General features: G+C 38.2%; 1 protein-coding gene across 17 annotated transcripts in view; it reads right to left on the bottom strand.

Annotated features, from left to right (window-relative positions):
- Positions 1-16,338, bottom strand: part of RGS22 (regulator of G protein signaling 22) — a 150,229-nt gene that overhangs the window by 108,192 nt on the left and 25,699 nt on the right. For all 17 annotated transcript variants that reach the window (XM_002759356.6, XM_078353462.1, XM_035276616.3 and 14 more), the window contains one exon: positions 12,117-12,338. In XM_002759356.6, coding sequence (XP_002759402.4) covers positions 12,117-12,338 — 222 coding nt within the window. The remainder of the gene's footprint in view (positions 1-12,116; positions 12,339-16,338) is intronic.

Below are 16,338 nucleotides of genomic sequence, written 5' to 3'. Positions count from 1 at the left end.
ATAAAAAATTATGGCTGGGCACGGTGGCTCATGACTGTAATCCCAGCACTTTGGGAAGCCAAGGTGGGCGGATCATGAGGTCAGAAGGTAGAGACCATCCAAGCCATCGTGGTGAAACTCTACCTCTACTAAAATATAAAAAATTAGCTGGGCGTGGTGGTGCACACCTATAGTCCCAGCTACTTGGGAGGCTGAGGCAGGGGAATCACTTGAACCCAGGGGATGGAAGTTGCAGTGAGCCAAGATCACACCACTGCACTCCAGCCTGGTGACAGAGCAAGACTCCATCCCCCCAAAATATATTATATTTAGATGTACAAGGCAAACAAATAAAGCATGGCTAGCAGCCAATAGATCTTATTGTTTAGTCAGATTTATTGAGGTATAAATTACATACAGTGAAATCCACCCTTTTAAATACACTTCTACAAGTTTTGACAAATGCATATAATCATGTAACCAGGAATATAATCAACGTACAGAATAGTTCCAACACCCTCCAAATTTCCTCATGCCACTTTGTAGTCAGCAATGCCCTCCAACCCTAGGCTCTGGCAACCACTGACCTGTTCCATAGCTGTGCCTTCTCTAGACTGTCATATAAATGGAATCAATATAGTATATACTTTTGATTCTAGTATTTTTCATTCAGCATAAAGCATTTAAGATTGATCTATGTTTTTTTTATGTATAAATACTTCATTCTTTTTTGTTGCTAAGTAATATTCCACTGTATAGATATACCACAGTTTGTTTATCCATTCCCTTGTTAAAGGATTCTGGATAACTTCCAGCTTTTGTGATCATGAATAAAGAAACTATAGACATTTGCATGCAGGGTTTTGTGTAAATATAACTTTTCATTTCTTTTGGGTAATACTCAGGAGTAGAATAGATAGGCAGTGATATGGCATGGATATTTGCCTCCTCCAAATCTTATATTGAAATTTTATCCCCAATGTTGGAAGTAGGGCCTGGTGGGAGATGCTTTGGTCATGAAAGCAAATCCCTCATGAATGTCTGAGTGTCATCCCAATGGTAATGAGTGAGTTCTCACTTTGTTAGTTCATACAAGACCTGGTTGTTTAAAGAGCCTGGCACCTCGCACTCTCTCCCGTGCCACCTCTCTAGCCATGTGATATACCTCTCTCTCTCTGTCTTCTACCACGATATGGGAGCTTACTGAGGCCCTCACCAGAAGCAGATGCTAGTGCCATGCTTCTTATACAATCTGCAGAACCATGAGTCAAATAAATCTCTTTTCTTTATATATTACCCAGTTTTGAGTATTCCTTTACAGGAACACAAATGGACTATAGATGGTATTGGTATATGTTTAACTTGGAAAGATATGCCAAACTGTTTTCCAAAATGGACTTCTCACCAATCAGAATGGACATTTTGGGTTGCTTCCTCTTTTTGGCTATTATGAATGATGTTACCATGAACATTCGTATATAAGTTTTTGTGTCAACATATATTTTCAATTATCTTGAGTATATACCTAGAAGTGGCATTTCTGGGTCATATAACTCACAGGCTAACATCTTAAGAACTGCCTAATAATATTTTCCAAAGTAGCTGCACCATCTTACAATTGCACCGGCAGTGTATGAGGGTTCAAATCCTCACAAACATTTGTTATTATTTGCCTTTTTTTAATCATAGCCATCCTGTTGGGTGTGAAGTGGTGTCTCATTGTGGTTTTGATTCCATTTCCCTTATGACTAATGATGTTGAAAATCTTTTTATGTGCTTATTGTTTATCTTCTCTGGAGAAATGTCCATTCTAAACCATTTGCAGATTTTAAAACTGGGTTATTTGTCTTGATTTTTGAGTTATTTTATTTTATTTTATTTTTTGATTTTTGAGTTTTAAGAGTTCTTTTTACAGTTTAGATACAGGTCCATATCAAATTTATGACTTGCAAATATTTTCTCTCGTTCTGTGGGTTGTCTTTTTACTTTCTTGGTAGTGTCCTTTAGAACATTAAAATTTTGCATTTTGATTTACCTTTTTTTCTAGTGCATTGGATGTCATATCTAACAAAATTCATGCATAATTCAAGGTTATGAAGATTTACATCTGTATTAGCTTCTTAAATATAATTACCTTTTTTGCTTTGTTGGATTAAATTTGCTTTTTTTTTGAGGATTTTTGTGTGTTCATGAGTGATATTAAGATGTAGGTCTTTCTTTTCCTTCAAATTTCTTCATTTAGTTTTGAAACCAGTGTAATGCTCATCTCATAAAATGAATTGATTCCTCTTCTTTTGTTTTTTTGTGTAAGTGTTCATAAATTTAGGGTTACTTCACTTCTAAATGTTTGATAGAATTAATCAGTGAAGCCATCTGGGCCTGGAGTTGTCTTTGTGGAAAGACTTTAAACTGTGAATCCAATTTCTGTAATAGAGGTAGAATTATTCAGAGTATCTATATCCACTTCAGTGAGCATTGATAATTTGTGCCTTTTAAGAAATATGTGGGCTGGGCACAGTGGTTCATGCCTATAATTCCAGCATTTTGGAGGGCAGAGGTGGGTGGATCACTTGAGGCCAGGAGTTCGAGACCAGCCTGGCCAACATGGCAAAACCCCATCTCTACTAAAAATACAAAAATTATCTAAGCATGGTGGCATACGCCTGTAACTCCAGCTACCTGGGAGGCTGAGGCAGGAGAATCACTTGAACCTGAGAGGCAAAGATTGTAGTGAGCCAAGATTGCCCCACTACATTCCAGCCTGGGCATCAGAGTGAGACCCTGTCTCAGGAAACAAAAAAAAAAAAAGTCTATTTTATTTAAATATCCTGAGCTTACAGACATAAAATTGTTTATAAGATTATCTTTTTTTTGGAGAGGACTCAAGATGGTGCTTTGAGAACAACCCAGGATTGAAGCTCTCGGTTAATGCGCGGAGAGGGTGAGTCAGGGCCGCATTTCCAGATGGATCTTTGTTGCCCACAGAACGGGGAAATTCCCAGGTATAAAACAGACGCGGGATGCCAGACAGAGGTTTTGGCTGGTGCAGCCAGCAGCCGGCAGCTGGTGTGGCGGCAGCCCGTGCTGTAGCACAGCGGCACTACACAGTGCTCCACACATAGCACACTGGTCCGGGGGCCCTGTTGAACCGGCAACCTGACACTTGAGAGGGCTGAACTTGAGACTGAATGGGACTTGGACAGTGAGCCAGCCCAGGAGATTCCAGGGACACCACATTTGGGGTAGCGCAGTGGGACAAACAAAATGGCAATTCCAAATGCTCCCAGTGGAGAGGTTCCCTGAGGGCGCAGCTCTGTGTGGGAGGGGCGTCCCGCCATTACCGAGGCAATCCGCCCCTACTGAGGTACACGCCCATTGCTGACGCAGCCTGCCGTTGCCGAGGCAACCTGCTACAAGAGAGAGACTCTGCCGCAGGGCGTAGCCCGTGGCAGCAGGGTGGAGACCACAGCAGAAGGGCAGAGCCTGCAGCAACAGGGCGAACCTCACACCAGCAGGGCGGAGCCTCAGCAGGCAAATAGTGACTAGACTGCCTCCTAGCTGGGCAGAACAGCGCAACAGACACTCACAAAGAAAGCCCCTACCCCCCCAGACAGAGCATCTGAGAAAAAAAGGGTTTTTTAAATGAGTTCTGTTGCAGCAGAATTAAACATAGCAGCCTAACAGCCCTGAATGAACAACAGAGCTCACAGCTCAGCAATTGAGCTCCTATAAAGTACAGACTGTCTCCTCAAGCAGCTCCCTGACCCCTCTATATCCGAAAGATTGACATTTGGCAGGCATCATTCTGGGACAAAGATAGCAGAAAAAGAAACTGGTAGCATCCCTCACTGTGCCACAGCTGCTAGAGGTGCACCCCAGACAAGCAGGGCCTGGAGTGGACCTCAGCAGTCGTACAGCGAAGGGGCTAAACTGGTAGAAGGAAAACCAAGTAACAGAAATACTTCATCATCAACAATCTGGGTGTCCATTCAGAGACCCAATTGAAAAGTCAGCAACTACGCAGATGACAGGTGGATAAATACACAAAGATGGGAAGAAACCAGCGCAAAAAGGAGGAAAACACCCGAAACCAGAACACCTCGCCTCCTAGAAAGAACCAAAACTCCTCACCAGCAAGGGGAAAAAGCTGGACGGAGAATGACTGTGACGAAATGACAAAATTAGACTTCAGAAGGTGGATAATGAGAAACTTTTGTGAGCTAAAAGAACATGTTTTAAATCAATGCAAAGAAACTAAGAACCTTGAAAAAAGATATAAAATAAGATTCGAGGAAATGATAACAAGAATGGATAACTTAGAGAGGAATATAAATGAATTAAAGGAGCTGAAAAACACAATACGAGAACTTCGCAAAGCATGCACAAGTTTCAATAGCCAAATTGACCAAGCAGAAGAAAGAATATCAGAAGTCGAAGATCAACTCAATGAAATAAAACGAGAAACCAAGATCAGAGAAAAAAGCGCAAAAAGGAATGAACAAAGTCTCCAAGAAATGTGGGACTATGTGAAGAGACCTAACCTACGTTTGATAGGTGTACCAGAATGTGACGAAGGGAATGAATCCAAGCTGGAAAATACTCTTCGGGACATTATCCAGGAAAATTTCCCCCACCTAGCAAGACAGGCCAACAGTCAAATGCAGGAAATACAGAGAACACCACAAAGATATTCCGCAAGAAGAGCAACCCCAAGGCACATAATCGTCAGATTCAACAAGGTTGAAATAAAGGAGAAAATACTAAGGGCAGCTAGAGAGAAAGGTCGAGTCACCCACAAAGGGAAGTCCATCAGACTCACAGCAGATCTCTCAGCAGAAACACTACAAGCCAGAAGAGAGTGGGGGCCAATATTCAACATCCTTAAAGAAAAGAACTTTCAACCCAGAATTTCATATCCAGCCAAACTGAGCTTCATCAGTGAAGGAAAAATAAAATCCTTTGCGAACAAGAAAGTACTCAGAGATTTTGTCACCAACAGGCCTGCTTTATAAGAGCTCCTGAAAGAGGCACTACACATAGAAAGGAACAACCAGTACCAGCCATTCCAAAATCACACTAAATGCTAAAGAGCATCAACATAATGAAGAACCTACAACAACTAACGAGCAAAACAGTCAGCTAGCATCAAAATGGCAGTATCAAATTCACACATAACAATATTAACCCTAAATGTAAATGGACTAAATGCACCAATCAAAAGACACAGACTGGCAAATTGGATAAAAAGCCAAAACCCATCAGTGTGCTGTATCCAGGAAACCCATCTCACATGCAAGGATACACAAAGGCTCAAAATAAAGGGATGGAGGAAGATTTACCAAGCAAATGGAGAGCAAAAAAAAGCAGGAGTTGCAAATCTCATCTCTGATAAAATAGACTTTAAAGCAACAAAGATCAAAAGAGACAAAGAAGGATATTACATAATGGTAAAAGGATCGATACAACAAGAAGAGCTAACGATCCTAAACATATATGGACCCAATACAGGAGCACCCAGATACATAAGGCAAGTAAGTTCTTAATGACCTACAAAGAGACTTAGACTCCCACACAATAATAGTGGGAGACTTTAACACTCCACTGTCAATATTAGACAGATCAACCAGACAGAAAATCAACAAGGATATCCAGGGCTTGAACTCAGACCTGGAGCAAGCAAATCTGATAGACATTTACAGAACTCTCAACCCCAAATCCACAGAATATACATTCTTCTCAGCACCACATCACACCTACTCTAAAATTGACCACATAATTGGAAGTAAAGCACTCCTCAGCAAATGCAAAACAACTGAAATCATAACAAACAGCCTCTCAGACCATAGTGCAATCAAGTTAGAACTCAGAATTCAGAAACCAACCCAGAACCGCACAGCCTCATGGAAACTGAACAACTGGCTCTTGAATGTTGACTGGGTAAACAATGAAATGAAGGCAGAAATAAAGAAGTTCTTCGAAACCAATGAGAACGAAGACACAACATGCCAGAATCTTTGGGACACATTTAAAGCAGTCTCTAGAGGAAAGTATATAGCAATAAGTGCCCATATGAGAAGAATGGAGAGATCCAAAATTGACACCCTATCATCGAAATTGAATGAGCTAGAGGAGCAAGATCAAAAAAACTCAAAACCCAGCAGAAGACAAGAAATAACTAAGATCAGAGCTGAACTGAAGGAGATTGAGACACAAAAAAACCTCCAAAAAATCAATAAATCCAAGAGCTGGTTTTTTGAAAAGATCAACAAAATAGACAGACCACTAGCCAGATTGATTAAAAAGAAAAGAGAGAACAACCAAATAGATGCAATAAAAAATGATAAAGGGGAAATCACCACAGATTCCACAGACATTCAAACCATCATCAGAGAATATTACAAACAACTCTATGCACATAAACTAGTAAACCTGGAAGAAATGGATAAGTTCCTGGACTCCTGTGTCCTCCCAAGCCTAAACCAGGAGGAAGCTGAAACTATGAATAGACCAATGACAAGGTCAGAAGCCAAGGCAGCAATCAAGAGCCTACCACACAAAAAAAAGCCCAGGTCCAGACGGGTTCACAGCCAAATTCTACCAGACACACAAAGAGGAGCTGGTACCATTCCTTCTGAAACTATTCCAAATAATCCAAAAAGAGGGAATCCTTCCCAAATCATTTTATGAGACCAATATCATCCTGATACCAAAACCTGGCAGAGACCCAACAAGAAAAGAAAACTTCAGGCCAATATCCATGATGAACATAGATGCAAAAATCTTCAATAAAATATTGGCAAGCCGATTGCAACAGCAAATCAAAAAACTTATTCATCATGATCAAGTAGGATCATCCCGGGGATGCAAGGCTGGTTCAACATACACAAGTCTATCAACGTAATTCACCACATAAACAGAACCAAAAACAAAAACCACATGATTATCTCAATTGACGCAGAGAAGGCATTTGACAAAATTCAGCAGCCCTTTATGCTAAAAACCCTCAATAAACTCGGTATCGATGGAATGTATCTCAAAGTAATAAAAGCTATTTATGACAAACCAACAGCCAGTATCATACTGAATGGGCAAAAACTGGAAGCATTCCCTTTGAAATCCAGCACTAGACAAGGATGCCCTCCTCTTTCACCACTCCTATTCAATATAGTATTGGAAGTTCTAGCCATAGCAATCAGGTAAGAAAAAGAAATAAAGGGTATTCAAATAGGAAAGGTGGAAGCCAAATTGTCTCTATTTGCAGACGACATGATAGTATACCTAGAAGACCCCGCCGCCTCAGCCCAAGAACTCCTGAAACTGATAAGCAACTTCAGCAAAGTCTCAGGATATAAAATCAATGTGCAAAAATCACAAGCATTCCTCTACACCAATAACAGACTTAAAGAAAGCCAAATCAAGAACAAACTGCCATTCACAATTGCTACAAAAAGAATAAAATACCTTGGAATACAACTCACAAGGAATGTAAGGGACCTCTTCAGGGAAAACTACAAACCACTGCTCAACAAAATCAGACAGGACACAAACAGATGGAGAAACATTCCATGTTCATGGTTAGGAAGAATCAATATTGTGAAAATGGCTATACTGCCCAAAGTAATTTACAGAATCAACGCTATCCCCATCAAGCTACCATTGACTTTCTTCACAGAACTGGAAAAAACTACCATGAACTTCATATGGAACCAAAAGAGAGCCCGCATAGCCAAGTCAATTCTAAGCAAAAAGAACACAGCGGGGGGCATCACACTACCGGATTTCAAACTATACTACAAGGCTACAGTAATCAAATCAGCATGGTACTGGTACCAAAACAGAGATATAGACCAATGGAACAAAACAGAGGCATCGGAGGCAACACAACATATCTACAACTATACAATCTTTGATAAACCTGACAAAAACAAGCAATGGGGAAAGGATTCCCTGTTTAACAAATGGTGTTGGGAAAACTGACTAGCCATGTGCAGAAAGCAGAAACTGGACCCCTTCCTGACACCTCACACTAAAATTAACTCCAGATGGATTAAAGACTTAAACATAAGACCGGGCACCATAAATCCTAGAAGGAAATCTAGGCAAAACCATCCAGGACATAGGAGTAGGCAAGGACTTCATGAACAAAACACCAAAAGCATTGGCAACAAAAGCCAAAATAGACAAATGGGACCTAATCAAACTCCACAGCTTCTGCACGGCAAAAGAAACAGTCACTAGAGTGAATCGGCAACCAACAGAATGGGAAAAAATTTTTGCAGTTTACCCATCTGACAAAGGGCTGATATCCAGAATTTACAAAGAACTCAAACAGATTTACAGGAAAAAAACAAACAAGCCCATTCAAAATTGGGCAAAGGATATGAACAGACACTTTACGAAAGAAGACATATATGAGGCCAACAATCATATGAAAAAATGCTCATCGCCACTGGTCATCAGAGAGATGCAAATCAAAACCACATTGAGATACCATCTCACGCCAGTTAGAATGGCGATCATTAAAAAATCTGGAGACAACAGATGCTGGAGAGGATGTGGAGAAAAAGGAACACTTTTACACTGTTGGTGGGAGTGTAAATTAGTTCAACCATTGCGGAAGACAGTGTGGCGATTCCTCAGGCCTTAGAAATAGAAATTCCATTTGACCCAGCAATCCCATTACTGGGTATATATCCAAAGGACTATAAATTGTTCTACTACAAGGACACATACACACGAATGTTCATTGCAGCACTGTTTACAATAGCAAAGACCTGGAATCAACCCAAATGCCCACTGATGATAGACTGGATTGGGAAAATGTGGCACATATACACCATGGAATATTATGCAGCAATCAGAAATGATGAGTTTGTGTCATTTGTAGGGACATGGATGAATCTGGAGAACATCATTCCCAGCAAACTGACACAAGAACAGAAAATGAAACACCGCATATTCTCACTCATAGGCGGGTGATGAAAAATGAGAACACATGGACACAGGGAGGGGAGTACTAAACACTGGGGTCTATTGGGGGGAAAAGGGGAGGGCCAGTGGGAGGAGGAGGTGGGAAGAAATAGCCTGGGGAGAAATGCCAAATGTGGGTAAAGGGGAGAAAGGAAGCAAAACACACTGCCATGTGTGTACCTATGCAACTGTCTTGCATGTTCTGCACATGTACCCCAAAACCTAAAATGCAATTAAAAATTTAAAAAATATATATCTTTTTTTTTTTATTGTCTGTAGGATCTGTAATGGCAACCCTTCTTTCATTTCTGGAAATGTATAACTTCTCTGTTTTTTTCTTCATCATTCTGGCTAAAAGTTTGTTAATTTCACTGATTTTTTTTTTTCAAAAAACAAGCCTTCATTTTCATTGATTTTTCTCTCTTGTTTTTCTGTTTTCAATGTCATTGATTCTGTTCTTTATTTCTTTACTTTTGCTTTAATTTAACCTAATTTCTAATATGACACTTGTATGTCATACTAGAAAAATATGTCTAGTATGACAAGTGGATCATATTTAGTCTTCTCTATTATAAGCACTTAATGGTACAAATTGCCCTCCAAAGACTAATTTAGTTGCATCCCACAAATATTGATATGTTATGCTTTAGTTTTTATTCAATTCAACATAATTTTTAATATCCTTTGGGACTTACTCTTTGACTATGAATTATTTTGGAGTATGTTATGTATTAAGTATTTAAGGATTTTGTTACCAATTTATAGTTTAATTCTGAAGTGGTCAAAGAACCCTAGTTGGCAAGATTTCAAATCTTTTAAGTTTACTGAAACATATGTTTCTATTATGGTTCAAAATATGGTCTATTTTGGTAAATATTCCCAATGTACTAGAAAAAAAATCTATACTGTTGTGGGATAAACTTTTCTGAAAAAATCGATTAGATATACTTGGTTGCTAGTGTTTTTCAAAACTTCCATATCCTTACTGATGTTCTATCTTTTCTATTAGTTACCGAGAGAGCAGTGCTTTAGTCTTCAACTATAACTATAAATGTATGTATTTCTCCTTTCAGTTCTATCAGCTTTTGCACCATTCTGAAGCTCTGTTTTTAGGTGCATACATATTATGAGTTATTAAGCTTTCTTGGTGAATTGACCCCCCCTTTTATTATTATGCAATGTTCCTCTTTATCCATAGTAAGATTCCTTGTTCTGAAAGCTGCTTTGCCAAATGTCAATATATCACTCCAGCTTTAATTGGTAACTGAATGGTATACCTTTTACTATCCTTTTTACTTCCAACCTATTTATGTCTTATTTTTAAGGTTGGTTTCTTGTAGACAGCAAATAATTGTTGCTGTTTTTTTTCAGTCATCCCTGACTCTGGCTTTTACTTGGGGTGCTTAGGCCATTTAAATTTCATGTAATTATTGATGTATATCATTAATATCATTATTTTTAGAGACAAGGCCTCACTCTAGAGTGAGTGGTGCCATCATAGCTTACTGCAGCCTCAAACTCCTGGGCTCAAGTGATCCTCTTGCCTCAGCCTCCTAATGCTCTGGAATCAAAGGCATGAGACATCAAGACCACTTAATGTACATTATTAATATGCTACTAATTATTGATGTGGTTTGTTTAAAATCAGTACTACCATTATCCTGGGGTTTTTTTTCTCATTTTCTGTCTGCTTTTCATTTAGTATTTTTTAATTCCTTTTATCTCCACTACTGTTTTTATTATTTATTTTATTTTTGAGACAGGGTCTGACTCTGTCATCCAGACTGGAATGCAGTGGTGTGATCACAGCTCACTGCAGCCTTGACCTCTCCAGGTTTAGGTGATTCTCCTACCTCAGCCTCCTGGGAAGCTGGAACTACAGGTGCATGCCACCATGCCTGGCTAATTTTTATATTTTTTGTAGAGATAGGGTTTTGCCATGATTCCCCCCAGGCTGGTCTCTAACTGCTAAGCTAAGACAATCCACCTGCCTTGGCTTTCCAAAGTGCTGGGACTACAGGCATGAGCCATGGTGCCTGGCCTGTTTTTATTATTTATGCCTCTGTTTAAAAACTTCTAAATCGATGCCCTAGTTTTATGATAGACATGCTTAATCAATCTACCTTCCAACACATTAAATAAGATCACCTAGTAGATCTTTTTTGAGAAACTTGTGTCAAAACATGTAACTCAAGAAGCTCTTAAAGAGCTTTTGTTTAAAAATGAATAAATAGGTTATAAAGACCTCCATGCAATCAAAAATTTCTGTTCACTGAAGGAAGTGACTAAACCAATGAATACTGTCACACCTAGTAAAAAATTTTTAAACTATCAATCATATAGTACTATGTATCACAGAATATATTTCCTTATTCTGGCTTTAAAACAATGTTGTAACATGGTTATTACTATTACCATTTAGTTTGATGAATGTTAAAAGTAGAAACTATTCGAATTCAGTAACAGAAGAATTGAAGAACTTTCAGGCTAGAGTAGATCTATGTCTTAAATGTTAGACCTATTTCAGTCTAGTTATACTAGACATTTTGAATCAATGTGAAATAGTATTGTTAAACATTCATTATTATTTTCATTTCATCCATGCAAGAAACCTAAGTAGTAGGTACTAAAGGCATCATGTGACAGATGATGAAAATTAGGTTTATCAAAGTGACTTGTATACAGAGCCATTAAGCAGAAGAGCCAATATTAGAACCCAAGTTTTCTGACCTCATGCTAAAGAGAAGCTGAGACTAGAATTTAAGGCTAGGGAGGTCAGAATCACACAGTGCAACTTAAGGGTCAGAAGTCTCAATTCCCATCAGCTTGATTGGATTGATTCAAAACCCAAATGAAATACATTGCCTATATATCCACATTTTCAATTATGCATCGACATTATAAAGGATACCCATATTTATATGACTCAAAACTAACCTAATATTCAAATATTCATAAATTACATGAATCTTTTCAAACTGATAAGTAAACATCAACAGAACTGCTAAACTGGCCATTATATCTGAAAAGTGCTTAACAAATACTATGTGTACATACAACACAAGTTAAATATAGCTACATTCCAAAAAGAGAAGCCTAAGGAAACTCACGTTAATTTGACCAAAAGCTTTATCTATCTGAGAAGATAAAACAGAATACTTTCTTACCATAATATTGTAGTTGACATTAACGGTCTCATCTTCATGGGGGGCATTCATCTGAGCAGGTTTAACCTCATTCTTCCCTTTCCTTACAACATCATAAATGGGATTTCGAGGTTGCTGGTTCAGTAAAATCTTTTTTAGTTGTTTTTCCAGAAGCTGTGGAGCATCATTAACCACTTCAAAAACTCCATAATCTGCATTAAATCGAATTGCTTCTGAAAAGGTCTGCAATATAAATTTGTAGAAATTAAAACTTTTTTTAAACCTGGAAACTCACAGTCTCTAAGAAGACTTGAGGCTTACATACATGCATGCGTAGCTCACAGAGTTTTGTGTTTTTTAATCATTCTGGCTTCCTTTTTAGTAGCTAGGAAATCTCTTGCCTAGAGGTCAGGGAATCCAATGAACTCTTCCTCGCCAATGTACTCATGCCACGAGTGTCACGGTACGCTGTGGCAGAAATTCCCTATTTAGAAACATCTTACCTCTGTGATTATTTGAAACTGGAGAGCAATATATACCTGGCTCTACAAAGTGATGTTATTCTCTTAGAAGGGGGCGGATCACTAGGGAAGAATGCGTAAAGGAAGAAATAATGCTCCCATTATATCTTTCATCCTTAGAGGCCATGAAAGCTAATCATCTCCCTTGTCCAAAAGGAGAAATTTAAGTACAATATGTTCTTCAGTTAAGACTATTTCAACACCATCCTTCGCACTGTGACAAAAAAAGAGAGAATAAAGAAAATAACATTTCTGAGGCTTTTGTCAGTAATTCTAAAGGCTGCCAACTTTCATTTAAAGCCAGTCAGTTTATATACAATAGTCAGGAGTCTTGAGTTTGAATGTCAGCTTGCCAGTAAGTAGCTCTGTGACTCTAGGTGAATCACTGAACACCTTTGGGGCCTCCATTTCCATAAGAAGCAAATGGAGAATTGGCCATGTCTTTTCCCATTTGTCCTCCAAATCTAGAATCAGGTCCCTTTTTCAGAATATTCGTTTATTTTAGGGTACCTTCAGTGAACTGACTACACATGTAGATTAACTTATACATGCTTAGGCAAGTGGTAGAAGCCTTAAACTCTTCCCCTTGGATCAGTAAGTGTTCTAAGTAGAACACTAATTCAGGTTTTACTAAGGCATTGCTAGATATACTATAGTTGTAATTTAATAAATGGCAGAATTTCATAGTAAAATTAGAACTAGAAATACATGTGTATATACATAAATGTTAATGTCAGATAATATCGCCTCTCTAAAGTTTGACTGTCTCTGCTTCTGAGGAATTTAACGTACATGGATGATGGAATTCAAGATTAATATCAGTCCACAGTCTCAAAAGCCTTCAGACTAAGATTTTCTCCCAAAATGGTAAGTATTGCTCAGTGAGTAAGAAAGAATAATTAGCCATAAATTATATATGAAGTTTCTTCAATAGATATTTCATTAGTTGCCCATTGCATCTGTCTTTCAAACATGGGATTCAAACAGGCACCATTTACCTAAATTACATAAGTAGTATCCCTAAACTATGCTGTCTCTAATCTAAAGAGATAAAAGAGTCTGCTTATATTGCAGATCAGATTTATCCAGTTGGAGAAAGGAAATTAATTAAACTCGGTAGAGAATGACATCAAATATTAATGGGGTAGGAGAAATTAAACCATTTAAAGTGAAAGACCATCTGGAAAATATTTCTTCTAGTTCTGAGTATCCATGGAACAAGAGAACAAGCTTGTCTTTTATTTATTGTTTTCCTTTCTTTTTTTCTGCCTCCTACCCTTGGACCTGGTAGCCAGAGGAACACAAAGCTATGATAATCCAAAGCAAAGAATGTTAATTAGTTGGTTCAATGGACAAATAAAACACTTCCTACTAATCAAGTAAAAAGTGCTCAAGTAAAAAAATTAAGAGGGACTGTTGATACCTTAAGACCCTAGTAATCAATCTTAGTAGTAGTGAGTAGTTAAGGTATAGTTGGCAGAAATAATGAAGATGATAAGGACTATTTACTGAATGTCTATCATGTGCTAGGCATGTGATGGACATTTTATTTTTTTCTTTTCAACTTCTAGGTTTAAGGAGTATATGTGGAGGTTTGCTACATCGTTAAATTGCATGGTGCAGGAGTTTGGTGTACAGATAATTTTGTCATCCAGGTAATCAGCATAACACTCAATAGGTAGTTTTTCAATCCTCACTCTCCTTCTACTCTCTATCCTCAAGTAGATCCCTACAATAGTCTGTTGCTTCCTTCTTTGTGTCCATATGTACTCAATGTTTAGCTCCCACTTATAAGTGAGAAAATGTGGTATTTGGTTTTCTGCTCCTGCATTAATTTGCTTAGGTTAAAGGTCATGATGGACACCTTAAAAGCACTCTCTTGAATCCTTCCACATTCCCAACATAGCTCTTTACAAAAAACTGACGGTAGGGACAGCTAAGTGATGGTCCATGGACTCAGAGCTATACAAAGTGCTAGATGATCATGGTTATGGAAACAAGTCTGTCTTGTCCCAAAGCAGAACATTTCTTCTTTACTATACTGCCTCACATACGACAAAACTAGTGTGTACTGATCACTTCTCTATGCCAAGTACTTGGCGAGGTAGTGATCCTATGAAGTTATGGTAGCTGGGATTCAAAGTGTTTTGATTCCAAAGCCTATTCTCTTATCTACTCTGGTTTTACTAGGAAAGGCACAGAGGTGTGAAGCAACATGGTGCATGGGATAACTAAGTCTATGCAGCCGGATTCGAAAAAGGATAGCTACATTGCCACGTATGTACCTATGCAACAATCCTGCATGGTCTGCACATGTATCCCAGAATCTAAAGTATAATTATATATATATATAAATTTAAAAAAAGAATAGCTGTAGTTGGAATCGTTTAAGGAATAGAGAAGAAAGACTTGAAGTAGATAAGGTAGTATAACCAGATCACAGAAGGTTTTGCACGCCATTTTCAGAAATACAGGTTTTATCTTAACCCTCTAGGAAAGAGGGAGGCATATGAACATCCTAAGTAGGGAAGTAACATAGTTACTTCTAACTTGTGTTTTAGGAAGGTTCTGGAGTGGTCTGGGGGATGTAATGGTTGCTTCTCAGCTCATGAGCTGGTGGGGTCGGCTGCTCACATTCCACAAGCAGAACCATTGCCACACTGGGGTGACCAGCTGTTACCTCGGAGCTACTGCTACTACGTTGCAACCAGGTTTCATGTAGGAATTACTAACACTCTGGATGGGATACTGACCCTGTTACACACAGGGGCCGGGACAGGATTTAAAGCGGGTAGTTAACAATTACTTTTATATTTAACTTACAAAGCAAAACTGCAGCCGAGAAAGGTTAAATGAACTCTTCATGGCTTTACAGCAAGTCCCTAATGAGCTTACAACAGAGCTCTGGAGTTATGACTATGAAACTGCTTTAAACCTAGGACTGACCACGTAATTTTAGTTAAGGCTCACTGTGGATGCTGTGGACTGCCACACTCAGGATACATTCCAACCTCCTGAAATGAAAAGTCTGGAGAAGTAAAATCACTATTTCTCAGACTCCCTACAGCTATGGATATGTGATTTAGGTTCTGCTACTCATATGCACTTATAAAAATACTTGAATTCTAAATGGAGCTAGAGGAGAAAGAGGCAGAGTGTATCCATTCTGAGGAAGGAAGTGTATGTACGTACATGAAAGTGAGGAAGAGGAATGGGTTAAAAAGAAGTACTTTACAGAAACAGCACAGTAAAAACAACAAAAGAAAATTAGAATTATGTTTATAATAAAATGACATGTAATATTTCTATTTATTATAAAAAAGAAATGTGAATGTATATGTAAAAATATTTATACTTTTTAAACTTAAGAATTTATTTCTGTGGAATTAATTTATATGGAACAGAGATCTTGCCAGGGGAAAATAAATGCTTTTGTATTTGAAAAGCCATGCATTAGCTTACATCTTGAAAGGCCTTTAAAAGCACTGTGATTCTAAGATTATAAAAGTGGCAAACAAGTATTTCAAAGCTTCTCCCAGTTAATTCATTTTACCAATAGAAAGACAAAGTGCCAATTATTGCCCAAAACATAGAGGATACCAAGATGAATAAAACATTATTTCTGCCCTTGAAGGAACAAATACAATCTTTCATTTTTCTCTATGATGAACAGTCAACAAAATACTGAAATAAATTAAAACTTGTACAAATGCAAATGCCAA

This window comes from Callithrix jacchus, chromosome 16 (genome assembly GCF_049354715.1).
Source record: "Callithrix jacchus isolate 240 chromosome 16, calJac240_pri, whole genome shotgun sequence".
In the NCBI taxonomy this organism is placed as follows: Eukaryota; Metazoa; Chordata; class Mammalia; order Primates; family Cebidae; genus Callithrix; species Callithrix jacchus.
Note: the sequence above shows the minus strand (reverse complement) of the source record. Positions and strands in the feature narration are given on the sequence as shown.